At 39.4% G+C, this 22,987-nt stretch overlaps 1 protein-coding gene across 2 annotated transcripts in view; it reads right to left on the reverse strand.

Annotated features, from left to right (window-relative positions):
• fbxw2 (F-box and WD repeat domain containing 2) overlaps positions 1-21,812 on the reverse strand; it is a 37,582-nt gene extending 15,770 nt beyond the window's left edge. Inside the window, exons 1-3 of one of the 2 annotated variants that reach the window (XM_088070906.1) lie at positions 21,675-21,812; positions 19,665-19,957; positions 7,400-7,622 (exon numbers count right to left, since the gene is read on the reverse strand). In XM_088070906.1, the coding sequence (XP_087927032.1) occupies positions 7,400-7,622; positions 19,665-19,931 (490 nt within the window). In that variant the 5' untranslated portion in view covers positions 19,932-19,957; positions 21,675-21,812. Of the gene's footprint in view, positions 1-7,399; positions 7,623-19,664; positions 19,958-21,139; positions 21,477-21,674 lie in introns of those variants that run through there. The other variant, XM_088070905.1, reaches the window with a different exon arrangement.
• Positions 21,813-22,987: the final 1,175 nt, after the last annotated feature.

Genomic DNA, 22,987 nt, shown 5'->3' on the forward strand with positions numbered 1-22,987 from the left:
AGTCACAAAACTAAACTGCTATCCTGTTCCTGTTCACCTGATCTGAAGCTATTATCAGTCAATTGCAGACTGCACTTTCTGCTGAGGGAATTCACATCAGCCATTAGCGGTCAGACAGCGGTCTACATTCCACCACAGACAGAAACAGGACTGCCTTGTCAGATTTCTGCAAAGACCTTAACTGCTTATACACTGGAAATCGTAACACTGCATTAATTCTTTCTGGAGACTTCAACAAGGCGACTCTTAGGAAGGTAAGGTTTGACTTCCATTGACCGGGCCACAAGAGGAATAAAGGCATTGGACCACTTGTGTTCAGAAGCGGCTACAGACAGGATCCATCTCAACAACAATACTCACTATGTCCTGGAAACATCAGTTATTAAGGAATCAAAATTTCCCCAAGGATGTCAGAGTTAGTCCATCTCAACTTCAACGCACTTCTCACAAGAGTAGGCCTAGACCTAGAAAAGTAACCTTCAGCGTTGGATGAATTTACCAATATCTCTCATAGGCAGACCTGCTACAATCAAAATGACCATACTACCCATGATAAGTTACCTGTTCACTGTTTCACTATTTCATTGACCGCCAACTCTAATACATTTACAAATAGATCAACCCCAACCAATGTGATAAGTCCTGGACAGACAGAGAGCAAACAATATGTAAAGAAATCCATATCTCAGACCAACCATTCATACACTGCTCCATTACACAGCACCCATGTTTTAAAAACCCGATTTCACCAAATGACTAACACCACAATATCACCTTTTAAACACACTCCCATCTGGAATAATCTGGACTCATTTTGTCCAGAAGTAGAATTAGTTTATAGAATTTCTCCACTTTAAATAATCTATTCTGAAAAAATCAGCAACCCCAAAACCAATATTGAATCAATTAACTTAGATCTCCACCCACTAATATCAGACTTGGTCAACATCACTACTCTAAAAAAACCCCAACTACTATCCAAAATATATGAGATCATTTCCAGACCCAATCCCACAATATCCATCTCCTCAGAAAAATGGGCACAGGATCTACAAATCAAGCCTCATGCCAAATTCTGCACCCAAATTTGCACAAACATCTCCATACCCACTAGCACAAACATACAACTAATTCAGTACATAACTATTCACAAAGTACACTACACTGGGGAAAGGATGTTCAAAATGGGTTTTATAAAAACCAATATCTGTCCACACTGCACACAAAACACCACATACAACTACATGCATGTCACATGGAACTGCACAACAATTACATAATTCTGGAAAAACATCACTGAAAACCTCTCACATTTTTGGGCTGCCACATCCCACTTTTCCCTTCTCTCTGCTTACTAGATGACACTTACAATATTAACTTAAACAACACATCCCGTAGAATACTCTCCATTGCCCTCATCATCACCAGGAAACTATCCTCATGACCTGATAAGGAGGGAAATATAATCAACATTTCACTGTTGAAAAACCTACTTATAGAATACATATCAATAGAAAAATTATCTGCAATCATCAAAAAACAAGCAGTTGATTTTGAAATACCCTGGAAGCAGTTCGTCAATAACATTAATTTTTAACAGTTAAATCTATTGAATCACTGAACTACTACGCTACTACTTTATTCCTATTGTTGGTAGTTATATTGCTATTATCATTATTAGAGTCTGAAATATAATTTTGAAATGTATTCTTATCTCTAATATTGCCATTACCATACTACTACTACTACTACTACTACTATTAATAATAACACGAAGGCAGTAATAATGATAATAACAGTACTTTGTTTTCCATGTGCTCTGGTACGAAAGACACTACAACTCACTCTAATATTCTTTAACTGAAGATATTATCATTAGGGCCCGAGCACCCTCTTGAAACTGAAGTAATTATTAGCATTATTATTAGGGCCTGAGCACCGAATGGTGCAAGGACCCTCTTGAAACTGAAGGAATTATTGTTATGATTAGGGCCAAGGAATTATTAGGGCCCGACTACCAAACGGGTGCGAGGACCCTATTGAAATCCAAGGAATCCTTCTTGTTCCTATAAATGAATTGCCTGTTTGGGGGCTTTATCATACTCAAAAACTCATGAAACTTTGCAGTTTATCAGGTCTGGTGGAAAATATGATATTTTAAGGGTCTCAGGCGCAATTTTTTTAAAAAATGGCTCAGGAGCGCCCCCTATTACATTTGTGTGAAACAGCCCCCGCCTCTGCTTTCATCTCAATTAACCAAATTGGTAGGAACATGTAGCACCCCAAGACGAACAAAAAAGCCTCATAGACCCATACTGCAAACTCAACAGGAGGACGGCCATTTTGATTTGAAGCTGCAGTTTTAGCGTGTTTTTGGCCATTTTCAGGGGTCATGTTTTTTACATCTTCTCCTACAGATAACAGATTTCATCTGATTGACTTCAAAATTAAAACATGTTCTCTGAAGGACCAAATGTCACGTTTGATGACAGTCCCATCCTGACTACATCTACATAATCCTTACCATTTCTTATAGGGCCACCTACTGGCAAAAGGAAATGACATGACACATCCTGTGTTCTCCTTTGATGTACATCTACAAATTCCGATTGACTTCAAAGACTTCAAGACCTTAAGACCTGTGATATAACAACTGATTTAAAAAATTGAGTTTTCGTCACACCATGTTGGCGTGGCTAGGTTGTCAACTTTGATGTTTCGCCATGAAACAGGAAGTTGTTGTATCTCCCAAACATCGTCCTCATTCTTAATAAGAGTCCCTGCCTAAACACATCTGCAAGGCTAAATTTAATTATAATCAAAGCGCCACCTACTGGAGACAGGGAGTTATATGTTTAATATTTTGATGTGCACCTCCTTACAGGTTGACCATATTCAGCTCAAACTTGATAAGAAAAGTGTTGAGACCTTCACGATGCCTGCTTGTGATTTCAGAGCTTTCATAAATATTGTTGCCATGGCAACACAGTGTTCAACACCAAACAGGAAGTTGTAGTAACCTCACTTAGCATCAACTGATTGGCCCCAAATTTTACAGGTGTGATCAAGGTGCAGCTCTGAACTATTCAACATGTCAATTAAGCACGATAATCACAGCACCACCAACTGGCAAAGGGAAGTAACACAACTATACTTTGATTTACATGACATTTACATGGTTTGGCCTACAAATGATGTAGACCAAGATGACATGCATTGTGTGGTCTCAAGCACCACCTAGTGGCAACGGGAAGTATTACCCCACATGAAATATCTAACTTTAGGATTGAAACTCTCTGTCTGCTTGTTCCGACTTTCACTGAAATGAAAGATCATGGGACATCAAAAGTTATTTCTGAGTTTTCGCCACACCTTGTGGGCGTGACTAGATTTTCAAGTTTGATGTTTCACCATGAAACAGGAAGCTGTAGTAACTCAGCCAGACATTGTCCAATCTGCCCCAAACGGTCCGGACCTGATCACATCTACATGGCTCATTTGACTTATCAGCATACTACCACCTACTGAAAACAGAAAGTCACATGATTAATATTTTTAGGTGCATTCCCTTATAGGTTGACCACATTCAGAAGATCATATGTTTTTAATGAAAGCAATTGCCGTGGCAATGCAGTTTTCGCCACCAAACAGGAAGCTGCTCTAACTTCAGTTTGCATTAACCGATCAGCCCGAAATTCTTTACAGGTGTGATCAGGTTGCAGCCCTGAACACATCAACATGTCAGTTAACCATGATACTCAATGCACCACCTACTGGCAAGAGGAAGTGTACCTTGTAACACAATTATCGTTTGATTTACATGGAATTAACATGCTTTGGTTTACAAATGATGTGGACCAGGAAGACTTAGATGTTGTGTTCTCCAGCACCACCTAGTGGTCATAAAATGATACTACACCATGTGAAAATCTCACTCAACAAGCCAAGCTCTCTACATGCATTTTCCGACTTTCACTAAAATTAACGATCGGGACAGTCGGAGTAACGCCAGTAACCCCGACTTGCGTGGGGGGTGTGAGGGCCCGTTCATCGCTGCTTGCAGCTTTAATTAGGGCCCGAGCACCGAATGGGTGCAAGGAATCTATTTAAATCCTTGGAATTATTAGGGCCCGAGCACCGAACGGTGCGAGGACCCTGTTGAAATCCTTGGAATTATTATAATTATTATTAGGGCCAGAGCACAGAACGGTACGAGGACCCTCTTAAAATCCTTGGAATTATTAGGGCCCGAGCACCTGAACAGTGTGAGGACCCTCTTCAAACTGAAGGAATTATTATTATTAGGGCCCGAGCACCAAATGGTGCGAGGACCCTCTTGAAACTAAAGGAATTATTATTATTATTATTATATTATTCTCTCAAATGAATTGCCTTTTTGAGGGCTTTAACACATTCAAAAAGTCATGAAACTTTGCAGACTCATCGGGTCTGGTGAAAAATTTTATATTTTAATGGTCTCATGTGTGGGTGGGAGGAAATGTATCAGTTGCACCCCCTACTGATTCATCGAAGCAGCCCCCGCAGCACGTTTTACCTAGAGCTGTGAAACTTTGGAGGCCTGTGCAACACCCCAGTACCGACAAAAAAGTCTTGGGCCACACCGTAAAACCAACAGGAAGTCAGCCATTTTGATTTGAAGTTATAATTTTGGTGTATTTTTGGCCATTTTCGGGGTAGCAATCTTGAAAACTTGTCCATGAGCTTTTATCAGATTGACTTCAAATGTTATGGCTACCTTCATAAGACTTTTGAAAGCAAAAGTTATTCAAATCATGAGTTTTCATCACACCTTGCGATCTGTATGAGGCATCTAATTTGCATGTTCTGCCATGAACCAGGAAGTAAACAGGAAGTGGTATGTAATTCTGCTGTAAAGGGTCCAATATGACCCAAACTTCACATTTGATAGGAGTCCCGCCCTGAACACATCTATATGACAATTTTAAGCGATAATGAGAGCACCACCTATTGGCACATGAAAGGCAAAGTTTTACAGTAAGATGTCCAGCTCCTAGCAAGTTGACTCGATTGATCTCAAAATGGTCTCGAAAAATCTTTAAGACATTGATGATGCTTGAAAATGAAGATTTAGAGTTTTTATTCAAAGGTGTTACCGAAGTCGGGTGGACAAATTCGATGTTTCGACATGACATCAGAAACTGTTGTAACTTCGCCCCAGATGGTCAGATCTTTACAAAATTTCACAGATTTAGTAAGAGTCCAGGCCTGAAGACATTTGCAGTGTAATTTTGAATCTTACTCATAGCGCCACCTATTGGTAGCAGGAAGTTACTGTTTTTACTCTCTGATTTTTCCCCTGTAGCAGGTAAACTTAATTGACCTCATGTCTAATTAGAATACTGTAAAGATCTTCATGATGCACAGAAATTACACTTTTGCATTTTCATCAAACGCTGTTGCTAAAGATACGCATTATTCGCCATAAAACTGGAAGCACTTTTTGAGGGGCAAGGCATGCACCAAAACTCAACAAATGTGGCTAGAAATTGCCAATTGTCATAGTTGATGATTTTTTTGCACTGATCCGTCAAATGGCTCTGTAGCGCCCCTAGAAATTTTCAATGAAGTAGCCCCCGCAGACCGTTTAACCTAGAGCTACAACTTGGCTGACGTGTAACATACCAAGACCTACAAAAAGCCTCTTGGAGCCATGTCCTAAACCCAACAGGAAGCCAATCATTTTTTGTTTTATTGAAATTTATGGGCCCATTTTTGCCATTTCTTGTACAGCCTGACTGATTTTTTAATTCACTGATATTATTATCCAATATGAGCCTTTTACAGACATAATGGAGCATTTTGGCATCAGCGTTTATTTTTTCCAATTTGGCTGATAAGAAAACTTTGTTCACCAACCATATAATACAGAAAATGATGGCTGGTGGTTTCAAAACTGTGTCTATAGTTTGTCCAGCAGAGTGCGCTCTTACTCAGTCAGTCAGAGTGTTTTCATGGTAAGCAACATTGAAATACATACTGTGAAGTTAATAAAAAACAATGGCCTCATCATTTTCCAGATGTACAAGCACTTTTAATGTGCTGACATTATCCCTATTGAGCGTTTTTTCTGACCCTCTCATTAGCACTGTATTTGTATAGCAACAAGAGCAAAAGAGACACATTTGGACTTATTAAGATCATCAGGTTACGGGGGGAAATATACTGTCATTTACTTACTCTATTGTTACTACTCTCAGCACAGAGTGCACAGCAGAGCGAAGTGGAGCAGCATGTTTTCACGGTAAGCCACATTAAAATACATAGGGAATACAGATGGCACGGTTTTCAGTGATAACTGCGGTGACATTCCATGAGGGTTAGTAATACCTTTCAAATTTTAATTATCATGATAACTGTGCGTGATCGGTGCTTTGAAATCATGGTAAAAACTGACGGCGGGGTCCCAAATAAACACCTGCCAAGCACCAAATGTGATCAAATCTCTGAAAGTTATTCGCCACACTGGCGGGTAAATATTTATGCCAAAATAGTCATGTATTAACCTCTGCTACGAATCTCCGATGCGTTTTTACAGGCACATGGCATTACTGCCCTGTGCCACCGCTCATGCAGCTGTCTCTGTCACCTGCGCCGTGCGCCAAGCCATCTCGAGCGCTACTCATTCTGCAGCTCTGTTTACAGCACAAGACATCAGCTGATCACTAAACAATTACCAGCCTCAACACTACATCGAGGAAACACTAATTCACTGCTGCGTGGAGTGTTCCCCATTCTCAGAGAGAAAGGTCGCATCAGTCGGCATCCTGCCAGAAGCCTTGAAGTGTGTGGAGGTGCGAGGGCTCGTTCATCGCTGCTTGCAGCTTTAATTTTAAATATGATTGTAATTGTTTTTTTGTTTTGTTCTTTTTTCAGTTTATCATGGTTTTTTTCTCTTATCTACTTATTTATTTATAGAATGATTTTCCAAATGTTTGTTTTTCTCTAGAATTTATGTAGTATTGGTGTCATTATCATTGCTAATATTACTATCACTATTACAACTAGACAATTATTATTTTGAAGCGTATTATTGTTATTATTATTAATATTAATTGTCATCATCATAATTTCAAGTAATTAATCACACACACACACACACGTGCACACACACACACACACAAATAACCCACTTGCCTTCACTTGTTATCACTGCATTTCACAACATGTTTCACAAATGTATGTGTGGATAGGTGAAAGAGACAAGTAGTATGAAAGCACTTTGTGGTCATACAATTAGAAAATTACTATACAAGCGCTGGCATTTACCATTTAAATCAATACATATATTTGAAACAATATCTGTAGCTTTTCAGCACTATATTTCAAGCCATGAAAATAAACCAGAGCCACAGTGTACCTGTGCAGAGGAGGCCATCCTTATAGTAGAGGGCATAAACTCGAGCACTGTGCCCAATGAGGGACGATGTCTCAAAGGCCTCTTGATCATGCAGCTGCACCATACGCAGTTTAGCTTTCAGGTAGACCCCCTTCCAGTGCGATGCATCCTGAATCGATTCATCAATCCTCCAGCCCAGCTCTCGACACACACCCTGCCACACCTCAGTGCAAGAGTTGATCACCTACAAGGAGACAAATGCTTGAATGACAAGTACTTCCACTTCCAGAAAGGGTGAGCTGATACAGTAGTTATTAGTTTCTTTATATTATTTAGTAAATATGGTGTTCAGATTCTAAAATTGAATTATTTCTTTACTAGCCTTTCATATTAGGTAAGCTCCTCATTTGATTAATGATAAGTGCTTAATTGCATGCCAGTTTAAAATAACTGACATAAAACAGCCTGCAGCTCTGTTACTTTTCATACTACTGCCATACCAAACCAAACTATTTTGAAGTTTTTTCAAAGAAGCCTTTCTTCAGTTAAAGAAGTTATTATATATTGTTGAAACAACAGAAACTGTACAACACCTTTGCCTAAATAAAACAGTGCAAGATTGGCAGATTTTTACAACAGATAAAAAAGATAACTAATCAAACTAGACGTTTGATGCCAGCTTCCAATACTCTGTGTTATGGTCACATTTCAATCAATTCAAAAAAGTGAACTGATGTTACCCAAGACACCTAGCGTTTACAGGAACTTTACCTACTCCATTGCAATACAGTGTATGAGTAGAAAATGTGACTTTTTTGCACCACGATCAACGCACCCCTGTAACTGCAGGCCAGATTAACAAATAAAGGCATTGGACTATTTTTCTGTTCTTTTTGTATCTCATCTTTCATAGCTACTTTTTAATCAATCAATTTATTGAACATATAAAATCATAACAATTTGTCAGTGTCTTCATTTAGGATCTTTTTGGCTTGAGGGTAAAAGCTCTTCCTGGGCTTCTCAGTGCTGGCCTGGTATATCCAGTAGATTCTTCAGGGAGAGAAGGGAGAGAAGACATTTTTATATTTAAAAAGTATGACTATTGTGCAGGATACAAAAAATCCTTATGAAGATATAAGAGAAGAGAAAAACAAAGACTGCATAATAGATCAAAGTTTCAAGACTAACCAATATTTCAAAATGTATACAAATTTAAAAATTACAAAAAACATTTTTTGTAGAAGCTGTGATACATTACACAGGAAACAATGAAGTGCATACATCTTCTTAAATGAGACTCCTTTTCAGATCTGAGCAGCACAGTGAATTGAATTTCATTAACAATTATGAGTCTGGGTTCCTACAATTAAATGAACACAATCATCTATGATACTGCCATTTAAAATACATGCTCTGCTCATGGAAAACTCCACAGCATTTCAGGGGCTGTATTCACAAAGATTCCTAGTTCTAAAATTGCTTCTAGTGACATTTTAAGAAAATTCTTAGAATTATGACATTTTCTAAAGTTTTCCGTAGAAGTTAAGACTAAGTCCTTGTGATCATAAAGGCTATTCACAAAAGCGTCTGAGCCCTGAAAAGAGTTCCTAAGCTTCAGGGAGGAGGGCTTTTAAGAGGCTTAAGAGTTTCTTAAGGAGAGGAGAAAATGGCAGAAACAATATGAAACAATATATCTCAACATGCAGAATGACAGAGAGCTAATGAAGGTACAAAGTACAAGGCAGATTTATTAGTCATTTTTTAAACAAAGTATAAAGAATGAAACTAAAATGTGTCCTTGATCCTGCAACATCTGTGGAGTTGAAAGATGAGTTAATTAAAATCGTCAGCTACTGTGAAAATTCTATCCAGTTGCTAGGCCATGTTGCTGCTGATGGCATCATACAATTCCTACAGTTCATTTTTTGAATTTGCATCTTGTGTCCTGTTGGCTATAAACAAGGTCCACCCAACCAGTGCAATAGCTTGATCCAGGATGTTAGGGGTTAACTACCTGTATGTCTCTGTGAGGATGTGCAGGTGTGCAGAGTGAGCCTCAGTGGCATCTCATCCACTTTATTCTCCTGCAACTGGTCAGTAGCCTGAAGAAGGCTTGGTAAAGGAACAGCTCTCAGTCCACGTCAGGTCAGCCTTGCTCTGATGCCTGCTCTCCTCCCTCTATTTCATTCGGTGCTTTCGGTTTCATTTCTGATTTTAGTTATACTTTTCTTCAAGGAGATGAGGTCTTATTTTGATACAAAGACGATGATTGATAATTTGGCCATAATCACGCAGCCCTATTTTATTCTTTTATTGAATTTTGATAATATGGATGTTGATTGTAGGGATAGAAGTAGGTTGTTCCAAAGAGATGATCCTCTGTATTTCAATGAATATTAAAAAAGGAAAGTCATCTTATACAGAAGATAGAAGGTAGTGTGTAGTGGAGTTGGAGTAAATGTATAAAAAAGATTTTTTTTTAAATTCTGGTAAGGGCTTGGCAAATAATGAGTTAGGTATACACATTATACATAGAATACACAACTCTGCTATATGTTCACATTAATCAACCCCTGCAAGGCAGCAGGACCAGACTGCATTCCTGGGAGGGCTCTCAGAGCATGTGCCAACGAGCTGGCTGATGTTCTCACCTCTATTTTCAACCTTTCCCTCAGTCAGAGCATTGTTCCCTCTTGCTTCAAAACCACAACCATCGTCCCCCTCCCCAAAAAGAGCCCACCCACCTGTCTGAACGACTACAGGCCAGTAGCACTCACTCCAATCATCATGAAGTGTTTTGAGAGAGTGGTGCTGGCCCACATTCAGAACAGCTTACCGGACACCCTGGACCCCCTGCAGTTTGCCTACCGGCCCAACAGGTCCACCTCTGACGCCATTGCTGCCGCCCTCCACTACTCCCTCTCCCACCTGGAAAACAAAGACTCCTACATCAGGATACTCTTTGTTGACTACAGCTCTGCCTTTAATACAGTCATCCCCCACAAGCTCACCCACAAACTGTCCTCACTTGGTCTGCACCCCGCCCTCTGTGACTGGCTCCTAGACTTTCTGACTGGCAGGCCCCAGTCTGTCAGAATCGGTAACAGGACTTCAGCCAGCATTACAACAAACATTGGCACCCCAAAAGGATGTGTCCTCAGTCCCATCCTTTACACCCTGTTCACTCATGACTGCGTCGCCTCCCATAAGGAAAACATCATCCTGAAGTTTGCAGACGACACCGCAGTGATAGGACGCATCACTAGCGGTGACGAAGCGGCCTACAGGAGGGAGGTGGCCAGTCTGGTGTCATGGTGTGAGGACAACAACCTCACCCTCAACACAGACAAGACCAAGGAGATGACAGTGGACATGAGGAAGGAGAGGAGACCTCAGCAGCCACTCTTCATCTGGGAGCTTGAAGTGGAGAGGGTGAGCAGCTTTAAATACCTGGGCGTCCACATCAGCGAGGACCTCACCTGGACACTCAACTCCACACAGCTGGTTAAGAAGGCGCAACAGCGGCTGTACTTCCTGAGGAGGCTGAGGAAATTTGGCATGTCGCCAAAGATCACTCAGCAACTTCTACAGCTGTGTCGTTGAGAGCATCTTGACCAGCTGCATCTCCGTGTGGTACGGCAGCGCTACTGCTGTGGACCGCAAACGCCTGCAGAGAGTGGTGAAGACAGCTGAGAAGATCATCAGGACTCCACTGCCCTCTCTGCAGAGCATCTACCACCGCAGAGTCCACAGCAGAGCTGCCTCCATCCTAAAGGACCCCACCCACCCCCAGCACGGTCTGTTCACACTTCTACCCTCAGGCCGGAGGTACAGAAGTGTGAAATGCAGGACCACTAGACTAAAGAACTCTTTCTTTCCCGCTGCAATCAGACTCCTAAACTGCTGACAGGAGGCCACACAGCAACTACCTCACACACGACCTCATAACTGTACCAGACAGTTTACTATTCCGTTTGCACATGCACAATTGCACTGTTCAAATTTGCACTGTACTGTTTTATTTGCACTGTTTCTTTCTACTTCTATTGTAAATTTCTAAATTTCTTCTATTGTACATTTTTACATTTTTAAATTTTTAGATTTCTATTTCATATTTCTTTTATATTTGCTAAACGTTTTTTAGGCATTCTGTGGACAGCAAAGTAAGAATTTCATTGTACAGGCAAACATGTTTCCATACTGTGCATATGACAATAAACACTTTGAATCTTGAATCTTGAATCTTGAAAATCGACTGGAGTTCACATTTTACAAAATATAGAAGCTCATATATTTACAAAAAGAGATGGAGATAGCCAATCACTCTCATACTTTTTATTTTTTTGAAAAATCTTTAAATCTTTAAATAGGTGGGACATGAGGTGTCCCAAGCAGTATTACAATGCATTAGGTCCAGATAAACTAAGCTGTATTAAAAACTTAAAATACAAGAATGATTAATTCTTTAATTGGTATTAAATCAATTAAGATACCCATTGACTTCATAGTCTTTTAGAGACTTCAGAGATGCACTGATCTGACATTTTTGGCCTCGATAATGATACTGATACTGATACCGATACCTAGGCTTTGCGCATAGATTGATACCCAATACCAATCAGATACCATTACTAAACTAATAAACTGTATACTTCACCATGTGGGAGCGACTAGAGGGATAAGACTTGACTTAAATATCACTCTCCTAACTTTGTAACACAAAATGTAACAAAGTAACACATAGATATAAATGTGCTGAATTGTTATTTATTCATCTGTTATAAAATCACACTTCTTAAAAAAAATAAAATAAAATAAAATGTAGCAGCTAAAACTTATAGAATAAATAAGTAGCTTAATTAACTTGGTCAAACAACAAACAAAAAGTAATCAAACTCCCTCTTATTACTCTCTCTCTCTCTCTCTCTCTCTCTCTCTCTCTCTCTCTCTCTCTCTCACACACACACACACACACACACACACACACACACACACACACACACACACACACTCACCCACACTTGTACTTATACTTGTATATATTAGCAGTTAGGATTTACTGTGGGTTTTTTTTTGCTTTTTTTGAATAAATGTTTTGGAATCATATTTGCTGTCTGCTTAATATACGAGTAAACTTACGTGTAGTAATATTGTGCAAAAGTGAGTAAATCGCCAACTGCTGTGTCAAGAACCCCGAAAACCTTCACCCTTTACTATTAATGTGGTAATTTTGGTTATAATTATTAATGTAATTACTAGTTAGAGTTCCAAATTGATAGATAAGTCTATTATGAGACTAATTTCATTGATTAGCTATCATTTTTCCCTATTCGGGAATGGTGCCCCACAAGGTGATTAATGGAAAGTAAGTCACATTATTCAACAGAATTAATAATTATTTTCTGTAATTATTAATTATTTATGATAGCCATACTTAAACAAATGCCGACCCTTGCGTGAAATAATTATTTTCTGTAATTATTAATTATTTATGATAGTCATACTTTAACAAATGGCGACCCTTGCGTGAAGCCTAATCACTAATGGGTTGCCCTGTGTTAAAGCCAAATTCCTACCGTGGCTAAAGATATAATGCCTTTTCAATTTGTGGGGTAGGGGGTAGGCTTCAGACACCTCGTTCATAAACTGGACCCGAGGTATTGCCTGCTTTCAAGGAAATATATTTCCAAGACCTCACTTCCAGACATTTACAGAAAACACCGTATAGAGACAGCAACCAGAATATCTTCTGTATAGAACTACACATCTACTATGGACTTATTGTCAAGTAGAGCTACAGAGCCTTATTTCAGCCTAACTGTGCTCTTCATTAAAACCGAATGAAGTTATGCAACGCCTTGTCATTTGAAACACACTACTTTCCAGAGGACGGTACAGGAGAAAATGGATTAATATAATTTCTTCATTCTTGGCGTCTCAATGAAAAGAATTGGGTGTGTGTGATGATGGACAGCGGGGCAAACGTTGTGAAAGCTCTTCAACCTAATGACTGGACAAGACTGGCATGCTTTGGCCATCAATAAGTTTCCTTCCTATAAGAAGTACTAATTTAGATACAGTAGTGTAAGCATTAAGCAGTTGTTGGTTGGTGTTGACTGGAGACAGCTGGCGCAGTTTGATGACATCAGGGGATCATCAGAAAACAACTGTTTAATCCACTGCCTATAACATCCCTTTTGGCTTGAGGTTTAAAATATGTACCCTGTACAGAAGTCCATTTCTGCCACTGTGGTAATAATAATGATAATAATATTTGACTCACAGGGCTCCATCTTACACTCGGCACAAGGCGTCGCAAGTGTCATTGCTAGCGTCAGACTGGCGCAGTTGTCATTTTCACGCACTGTGCCCACTTCCCTTAAATAACAAAAGTACCTGCGCCTATCTGAACGCCCCTGGGCGTGTCAGTCTTAAAGATACAAGGTAACTTTTCAAGGTACAAGGTTACTTTATTATCATTTTTCTTAGACATAGTTTAAGAAGAAATGAAATTCAAGGTAATCCTAAATCCTGCTACATCTTTTGGCAACAAAGGAGGAGTTGAGAAGTCTCACAGCCTGAGGAAAGAACCTGCTCTGTAGTCTGGTGGTTCAACAGCAGATTCTTCTGTATCTTTTTTCCAGATGGCAGCAGGGAGGAACAGACTGCGCCTGGGGTGGCTGCTGTCTTTCAGTAGCCTTTGGGCTCTGTGCAGACACCTCACTTCACTGAGGTCACTGATGCTCTATAGATGGGAACCAGTGATGCTCTAGGCAGTTTTAATCACCTGCTGTAGAGTCTTCCTGTCCTGGGCCATGCATGAACCATGCCAGTTCATGATGTTTCCAGTCAGTATGCTTTCTATTGCTCCTCTGTAGAAATTAACCAGGATCTTGCTCTGGAATTTAGCCTTCCTAAGTATCTGTAGGAAGTAGAGCCTCTCTATGTGCTTTTTTAACCTGGGTGGTGATGTGCGATGACCAAGATAGGTTCTAAGGGATAGTATTTCCAAGGAACCTATAGCTGTTCACCTGCTCCACCTCAGCTCCACTGATGTAGACAGGGGTGTGTGTCTTTGCCTCCTTCTTTCTAAAATCAACAATCAGCTCCTTGGTTTTATTGACATTGAGCAGTAGGTTGTTCTCTATGCACCTCTCTGCAAGATTGATGCAAGGTTGATTTCCTCCCAGTATGAACTCTCATCGTTGTTTGTAATACGACCAATTATGGCGGTGTCGTCCGCATACTTCACAATATTATTCTATGACGTCTGGGAGAGCAGTTATTGGTGTACAGTGTGAACAGGAGGGAGCTGAGCACACAGCCCAGGGGGACTCCGGTGTTGAGCACTAATGCAGAGGAGGTGTGACTGCCAATTCGAACTCTCTGGGGTCTGCATGTAAGGAAGTCCAGTGTCCAGTTGCAGAGTGTTGTACTAAAGCCCAGAGTGTTAAGTTTTCCAATCAGCTTCATGGGAGAGATTGTGTTCGGTTTCTTCAGCAGAACACCTCTCACATCTGTAATTCACTAAATCCATCATTTATATTGCAATCCGCCAATTCCTGGCACACCTGGCTTTTAAAGGGAATGATGCACAGATTGGTTAATTCATGTTCTGCCCAAAACACACCCATGACTAATTCAGAGGCTAATTACAACCCCTCTGCACCGCGCGCGGCACTCAGATTATCCACCGTTAAACTAGTAAAATAGACTTTGGCACGGCCTAAATGTATTTTTGCCATGCACTTTAGACCATGCGTTATAGATTGTCTCAATAGGGCCTACTACTCAGAATTTTGACTTGGCATCTCAAAATAATAAGAAACTGACTTGAAATATAGGAAATATTGGCCAATAATAATTCTGACAAAGTTTCTCATAAACTTCATATAGTATATCAGACTTATGAGATACTAGTATTTAATATGTTTACAATTGTGAAGTCACAGTAATGTTATAATGTTATTTATATGTTGGAATTGTTTTTAAAAAAATCATATTTCCTCTTTGTGTTAAGATATTGATATTTGATACTGTATTAAAATGTGATTTCCTGTCTTCTTTATCTTTGCTTCTTCCCTTCCCTCCTTCTCTCTCTCTCTCTCTCTTTTTCTCTCTGTCTACAGAGAGAAGTGTGAAGGATGCCAGAATTTACAGACGCATCAGAGAGTGCAAAAAGATTGTGAGCATTTTTTCTCACAGTTGCTCAAGAAACGATTGGCCTGCCCCACCACAAACTAAGAACAGAATCTCCCACAAGATAGGGGTCAAGGCACAAGATGATCCAGCGCTTGTTGGAACAGGAAAAAGCAAACACAAAGGTCTTGGCTGCTGACATGTCAACAAGACACCTAATCCCTTAATCCCTTCATGGCAAGATATACGGGGCAGTGATGGTAATGACCCCCTGCGAAATGCTGGTAGAATATGAAAGTGTCTGGTAGACTTCAGACACAAGATAATACAGATGCATCGAAAAATATTTGAATATCATGGAAAAATTAATTTTGTTATGTAAATTAATTCTAAAGGTGAAAATGTAATATATTATGGCATCTAGAATATATTAAAGTTTCACTTTTTAATTAAATTATGGGAAAAATTAACTTTTCCACAATATTCTACTTTTTCTGAGCGGAACCTTTAAAATGGTATTGAGTGGCTGGTGGATTTGAACATTATCTTGTCAGTGGCTATTATATCTCCACATTTTAAATAGTTAATTTCCTACCCTGATACAGGTTCTTGACTCGGTGAACAAGACCCTTGGTCCAATACACAAATTCACTGATGCTTTGTCTGCAGAGGACTATGTCACTGCCTCGTGCTTTAAACCAGTACTAGAGCTGTTTAACAGCGACCTACTACAAGTGAAGGAGAACGACAGAGACCTCACAAGCAAAATCAAGAGCTCAACACTGGAGTACCTGAACAGCAAGTATGCAGAAAACTCAGACATTCAAGAACTGATAAATGTGGCAACTATGCTTGACCCACACTTCCAAATGAAGTACATAGGCCCAGAGGAGACCCAGATAATCAAAGCCAATGCAGATCAAGAGATGGAACTGTTCTTGCCAGGGCAGAGTGGCACATCTGACTCTGAAATCACTGAAATGCCACCACAAGCTTCAGGGTCGGCAGAGGCAAAGAGACCAAAAAAAACTCTTGGGAGTTTCTTCAAAAGGGCAGCAGCAGCAACTGACAAGACAGGACTACCTGAAAGAGAGATGATCAACGCTGAGCTAAACAGGTACTTGCAGTGCCCAGATGCAGACAAAAAGAGTGATCCTCTCACATGGTGGAAGGTGCATGAGGCAAACTATCCTCGGGTCAGCCGTTCAGCCAAAAAATACCTCTGTATCCAAGATACCAGTGCAGTATCTGAAAAGCTGTTTAGCACAGGAGGCAAAATCGTAATCTGCCAAAGGTCAGCACTGAAGCCTACAGCAGTGAATAGACTTGTCTCCTATCAAAGAATCTAAAACATGGTGTTTGTGCATAAAAAAAAGTGTACAGCCAAAGCTAGATTAAAATGAAAGCCATCCTTAAATAATACACAAGTATGAGCAAAAAAAGGTACGGGTAGACAAAAATAGAAATGAGAATATACCCATACAAGTAAAATACTAGAAGAGACTAAACTACATTTTTGACAGATTTTTAGTTTTGCGTTTTCAGGAGAAATGCACTTAAAGTCACTGATTTTCTTGAATATAAAATATTCAGGAGCAGGACTTTCTTGTTATTTTGGGATTTAGCTGCTAACTAGCTATGTTCTACCTCTATTTAGATGCCTTTTCAGGCAGCATTTCACAATAGAAGTTTGCAGCAAAGGTACTTTTTTTTGCACAATACCTCGTTTGAAGGCACTTTATTTGATATCTCTGTTCATATTTACAATGAATAATTAACATTATTTTTGTATCACTGTGTGTTGGCTGTATTTGCAAACTGTACACTTCAGACTTAGGATTGATTTTATTTTTTGTGTACACTATTTGTATTTTATGTAGGATCTGAGTCCACTGAGGTTGCTGTTTTCAGACCAGTTTTATTAGATAACTTCTTTTTGTATCTGTATCTACCACCGTCACTTTTGTTTTTGTAGTGAAGATTCAGGGAAGAGTTTTTATATTTATAAACTGGGCAGTCCAGTGTATGCAGTCAGTGCATATGTGGTGGGTGATTTCATTTTGCTGTATTACAGAATATGAATCTCAAACTGAGCTCCGTGTCTCATCCAGCCGCTTGCACAGAGCTCTCATTATTATTACCAGGGGCAGATGTAATGTTTTGGGGCCTGGGGCCACTGGCACATTACCTTACTTTCACCCTCTCTCTAACTGGGAAGTTGGCGAGCTGTTGGCAGCTATCGGAGACGAAAAGTAGGCCTACTCAAAAAAAAAAAATCCTGATCAAAATGATTAATGGCACAGAAGTTTCACAGAAGACTCTCAGAGGTTGAAGTCAGAGTCCTGCAGTCAGGAGAGGTGTGCCTATCATCAACACAATGTGCTTAAATTTACCTACAGTTTGTTTAAGATGGAGCTTTTAATTTTTATATAATGCTGGAAAGTTGAATAAATAATAATGAATAATATGTTAATTACACTCCAACACAAAACAAATCACAAAAAAGAAGGACAAAGCAAAATAATAGTTCATTAGTTGTAAATGAAGTAAAATGTTCAATTAATTGTGATACTGATTTTAGATATGAGGCAAAATTTCCGCTTGTCTTGCCGACCGTCCACAGCTTGTTGACAATGTAGATGTACGAAGCAAAAATAGTATTATTAATTTACACCGCTGACAGTCAGGGTGACCCCACGGACAACACAAAAAGCCCGTGTCTAAGATAAAAGCATCCAAAGCATCTTGCAAACAGACATGCCTACTTGATAAATGAATTCAAAGAGCAACAGGTTGGTTAGCTAATGTGATAAACGACATGATTACATGCCCCAGTAAGTACGTGCAGAGCAGAGACCTCAGTTAATAACGAGGTGTATTTTGTATTTTGTGTTGAGTCTACAGTACTACTTTCGTGTACCGCTGTAGTGTGCAGGCTAATAATCAGGGGTTTGAGCTTTTAAAGCCTAATCACGAAGTGACAGATTTATACTTACTGTCATTTCTGTGTATTGTTTTTATAGACTATCAAACTGAATTATAAAACTACTGAAACTAACAGTAGCATAATTTATCTATCTCTCCCACACCACCTGACAGACATGCGCCAGCAAAATCTGCAACCACCCAGCTGAGGCAGCCTTTATTTCCTACTGTGTTTGAAAATGACACAAAGTGTGACAAAGACAAAACAAATACACTCTGTTGACTTTGCAAGACAAGAAAAAAATGTTATGTTATGTTCATAAACTGATAACAAAATAGCTCAAATGTTGTGTAAATACCTCTCCTCTGCCTTCCCTTTTCAAAGCCCTTCATTTCTGGCCTGTCAGGGCTCTCATCTTATATATTATTTCATTACTTTTCCTGGTGTTTTAGGTTTCAGCCATGGTATCGTTTCAGTATCGGTATCGAGATACTTTGGGCAGGTGTTGTATCGAAGTCATCATTTTGGTATCATGACAACACTATTCTGAACACAGGTCTTTGGTCCATGCAGGTAACAATGCAGAGCACCTACTGTGCACCAACAGATGATCGAGCTTTGAATATAAAAACATTTGATAATCAGTACAAGCCTGCTTACATGGAAGGGATTAACAGCCAAAATGCTGAAGCTGCTACACTGACCACAGATCTATTTTTCCCCTCTGCTTGTGGCTTCACAGCCCTCCAACTGGTAAAACTACATAGAACTGTATAAAAAAATAGTATAATCTGTTTAAAAATGATTAAAACAAACCCTTCATTGTACCAGAGGTAATATGAAGCAGCAGAGCAACCTTGCGCTATTTATGTATTTCACATTAAAATCAGTCAATCAAATCAGTGGTATTTAAAATGATCCAGTTACTTAATTCAGTACCACTTAATGTAGTCCATGCATCCAAACCCTCCATATCCAACTGCATTATTACTTGGTAAAACCAAATACACACACAGTGAAGCTGGCAGCAACGACACACTGCAAAGGCAGACTCTATGTAGCAGGTAAAAAAACCCCGCTCCGCTTCCCTACATGACCCGTTGCTTTCGTACCTCATGCATTTCTGCCCTATGAATGGTGAGGAAAACAAGGAGACATTTAAGACAAATGAGAAGATAAGATAAGCTATTTCCAGATGTTAGGATTCAGCATGGTATTCACCTTATTCCACTGTTTGCAGACCAGGCAGCAGGTGAGCAGGGTCTCAGGATCCAGCCAGTGCAGCAGGTAGAAGGCCAGCTCCAGAGGAAGGAGGCGCAGGAAGTCACGCTTGAGTAGTGTCTCCAGTCCATTAGACAAATGGCGAAGCTGGGCAGCACCACTTAAAGAAATAAGGTGGTCCAGAGACTGGTTGCGCTGCTGGTCATTTAGAGTAAGGAAAGTGGCAGAGACTGACTCCAGCCACCCCTCAAAGGATGCCTTCTCCATGGGCACATGAGAGCAACCTGCAACACCTACAAGAACAATGCAGGATCTGACGTCAGCACATCACTCATATGCAAGATGACATAAGTATCTCGAGCAGCCAACAGCCACACAGTAGGAATCTGAAAACTAATACCTTTCAGATAACTTGAGGGATTCCAATATGATTTTTTTTTCTGACCAAGTGAAAAACCCAGAGATATTCAATCATACAAAAAAGCAACAACAACAACAACAAAGTACTAGAATGACTTGACTTTGATGAATGCATTAGAGTTCTGCTTTGATTGAGTTGTTATTGATTTATTTCCTGATGATTAATTAATTCTGAAGGAGCTTAAACAAAACAGAGTGAGGTGATAATTGAATGTAACATTCCATAACTTCATACTTGTCTATATATTTGTAAATGTGTTATGTAACCAACAATTTACCGTGAAAGTTATAATATAGATAAATTCCTGTATATTACAAAAATGTATTTACTACTTCAGTGAATACATATTTTGCAACTGTTGTAAGTGGTAACTCAAAGTACTATCATTACATGTTACATGATTGAAATTACTTGTACAACTTTTAATCATAGAAAGTAACACAAAAAAAACACTACCATAACATAAAAATGAACAATATTAAGTCATTATTAGTGCATTTGTCGACCACAGAAATAGATGAAACACAGTTGAAATTAATTAGTCATTTAAATCAATTATTAGTCATATTGCCAAACATCTGCTGATAATTGATCTACAAATGTCAAAGTTTTTTTCTATTTTGTGATATGCTGCATTGTTTTAGAAATGTCTCTTACGGTCTCATTAAGTTATCACACTGACCAATGTGTAATACTTGTACAACACAAAAATGTACCCACAGAGAATACTTCAAAGGTTTGTAGGCTAAAATCACATACAATGACTTGTGGTTTTGTGAAAAATAATGACAAATTTCTGTAGGAAACCGCTCTCAACCATGTCATGTCATTATTTTTTAGAAGCAATTGTATCTGCTTGTACATGCAGTCTTGGTTAGCTACGTGGCTAGTTAGCAACTTCTGTTGCAGGCGTTAGCTAAGCAACGTTACCCTAAGGTTATTACAATTTCATAGCATACAGCTGCTATTGATAAAACAACACCCTAACAATACATTAACAGCATCTGCTTAGCAAATAAATTTATATTTAAACATGTAAAGCATATCCACCAACCAGTGAGTTGCAGGGCGTTTCTTTATCGCCACTTCCCTGGCTTACTTAGTTCACATAGCGAAGTTAGCTGACGGAAGCTAACCTGTCAGCAAGCAAGTTCAAAGGATTGTCCAAGTAACCTAGCGTTGTAGCTAACGTTAGCTAACTACCATGATGAGAGTACTTGATTCCGTAATTACTGAGTTACATAGTATTTCTACAAGAGTAACGTTGTTGTTCAATTCATTCCCCAAGCAGGGAGTTTCCCCGTATTAACGTTGGAAAGGAGAGCAGGTCCTCGCAGCACTAAAAACTGAGCAATAATGAAAATGCTGTCCGTGCTGTGGAGCAGCATTCACCCTCAGCCCGACTTACAGGAGAAGCCACAAGAGGATTTGTTAACTCTTCCCAGAAAGCAACACGCAAAAAGTGGACATGTTCCGAGAAGTAAGTTAAGTATCATTATTGCATTCATTAGCATTTTTTCCGCCATTCCGAGACATTGTTTTTATTTGCATTTACCTAAGCATCTTTCTTTTCATATGAGCTAGTTTACCTGTTAGACAAAGCTGCGGGCTTCTTTTACACTGTGCAATCCAAGGTAAACTTGCTTCCGGTGTCACGCACAATGTGGAACGGTGTTACTGGGGTTACTCTGTTCACTTCTGCTTCTCTGTGGTTCCGCTGTGACTGAACAGATACAGATACTTGCTGGGGTGTGCCAGAAAGTAAATTATGTGAAAACTATGAGTATGTTAACCCTGCGATGAGGGAAACGGTGTTATCCGTTTTACAAAGACAGTTAAGTCAAACTCGGAGTCAGTCACCATGGTAACTGACTGTGAACAAAACCTCATCGCTGGCAGGTTTTCTAGAAGAAACACCGAGTTGCTACCTGTCTCCTTCCGCCTGAAGCAAAATTGACACAGATTGTCCGTATTTTTGCAATCCGATAGATATCGGAGCACAATTATCACGCAGTATCTTACGTCGGAAGAGGATTTTCAGACCTCGATGGATGTGCTCTCATTCCCCGATGAATATTTGTTATAATGGCACAGTTTTTCATTACACTCAATCATTCATCTTAATAACATTCTCCGAAAATGAAATGTTGCTTTGTAATTAGTTTAATTGAATTGTTATATACACAACGCCAGGATTTTAGTTTACAAATCAATGACCCCAAATATCAGTTAGCTAAATAAAAGTACCATCCCCACATTTGCACCACAATCCAATACACAATCATCATAGTAATTCTCAGTCCCATGAAGAAAGTTAATATCGTGTTGACGGTGTGTGCTTTATATTAATATTAAATGATAATTTACTGGATACTGCAGGATATTAGGTGAGAGGACATATATGTGTTAAAATGCATTCTGTTGGGGGTTTAAATGACTACATGCTGAAACAGCCACTGAATAAATATTTACTTTGTTTAAGGTTGTATATGAATAAAACCAAAGTGAGGTCGGCCTACAATCATGGCTGAGTGAAATATGTCTTATCTTTCTGACTTATGTTTTTCTATATTTCATTTTCAGTTGCTTCAAAGGGCATTTTTCCCCTGTGGGATTGCACCTAAATGAAAATCAAAATGTAGGCTATTCAATCCACCACTTTTTCACCTGTATGCTATGATTTTAATAAAATGTTGGTTAATGTTTGGTCAACGGGCATATGCATTCAAACTTACGCATTGACACATATGACACAGGCAGCAATTTTCTCCCATGCCGCTTTTCTCTCTTTAGCTGCTGCAGCAGTGTTACTTTTCTTTCTAAATATGGGCTCATATTCTCCGTAGGCAGCATGAGGACCTCTAGGTCCACTGGGGTAAAGTAGCTTGGTTTGTGTTTCTCA

This window comes from Plectropomus leopardus, chromosome 20 (assembly GCF_026936395.1).
Source record: "Plectropomus leopardus strain MGB_pleo_1.0 chromosome 20, ASM2693639v1, whole genome shotgun sequence".
Lineage (NCBI taxonomy): Eukaryota > Metazoa > Chordata > Actinopteri > Perciformes > Serranidae > Plectropomus > Plectropomus leopardus.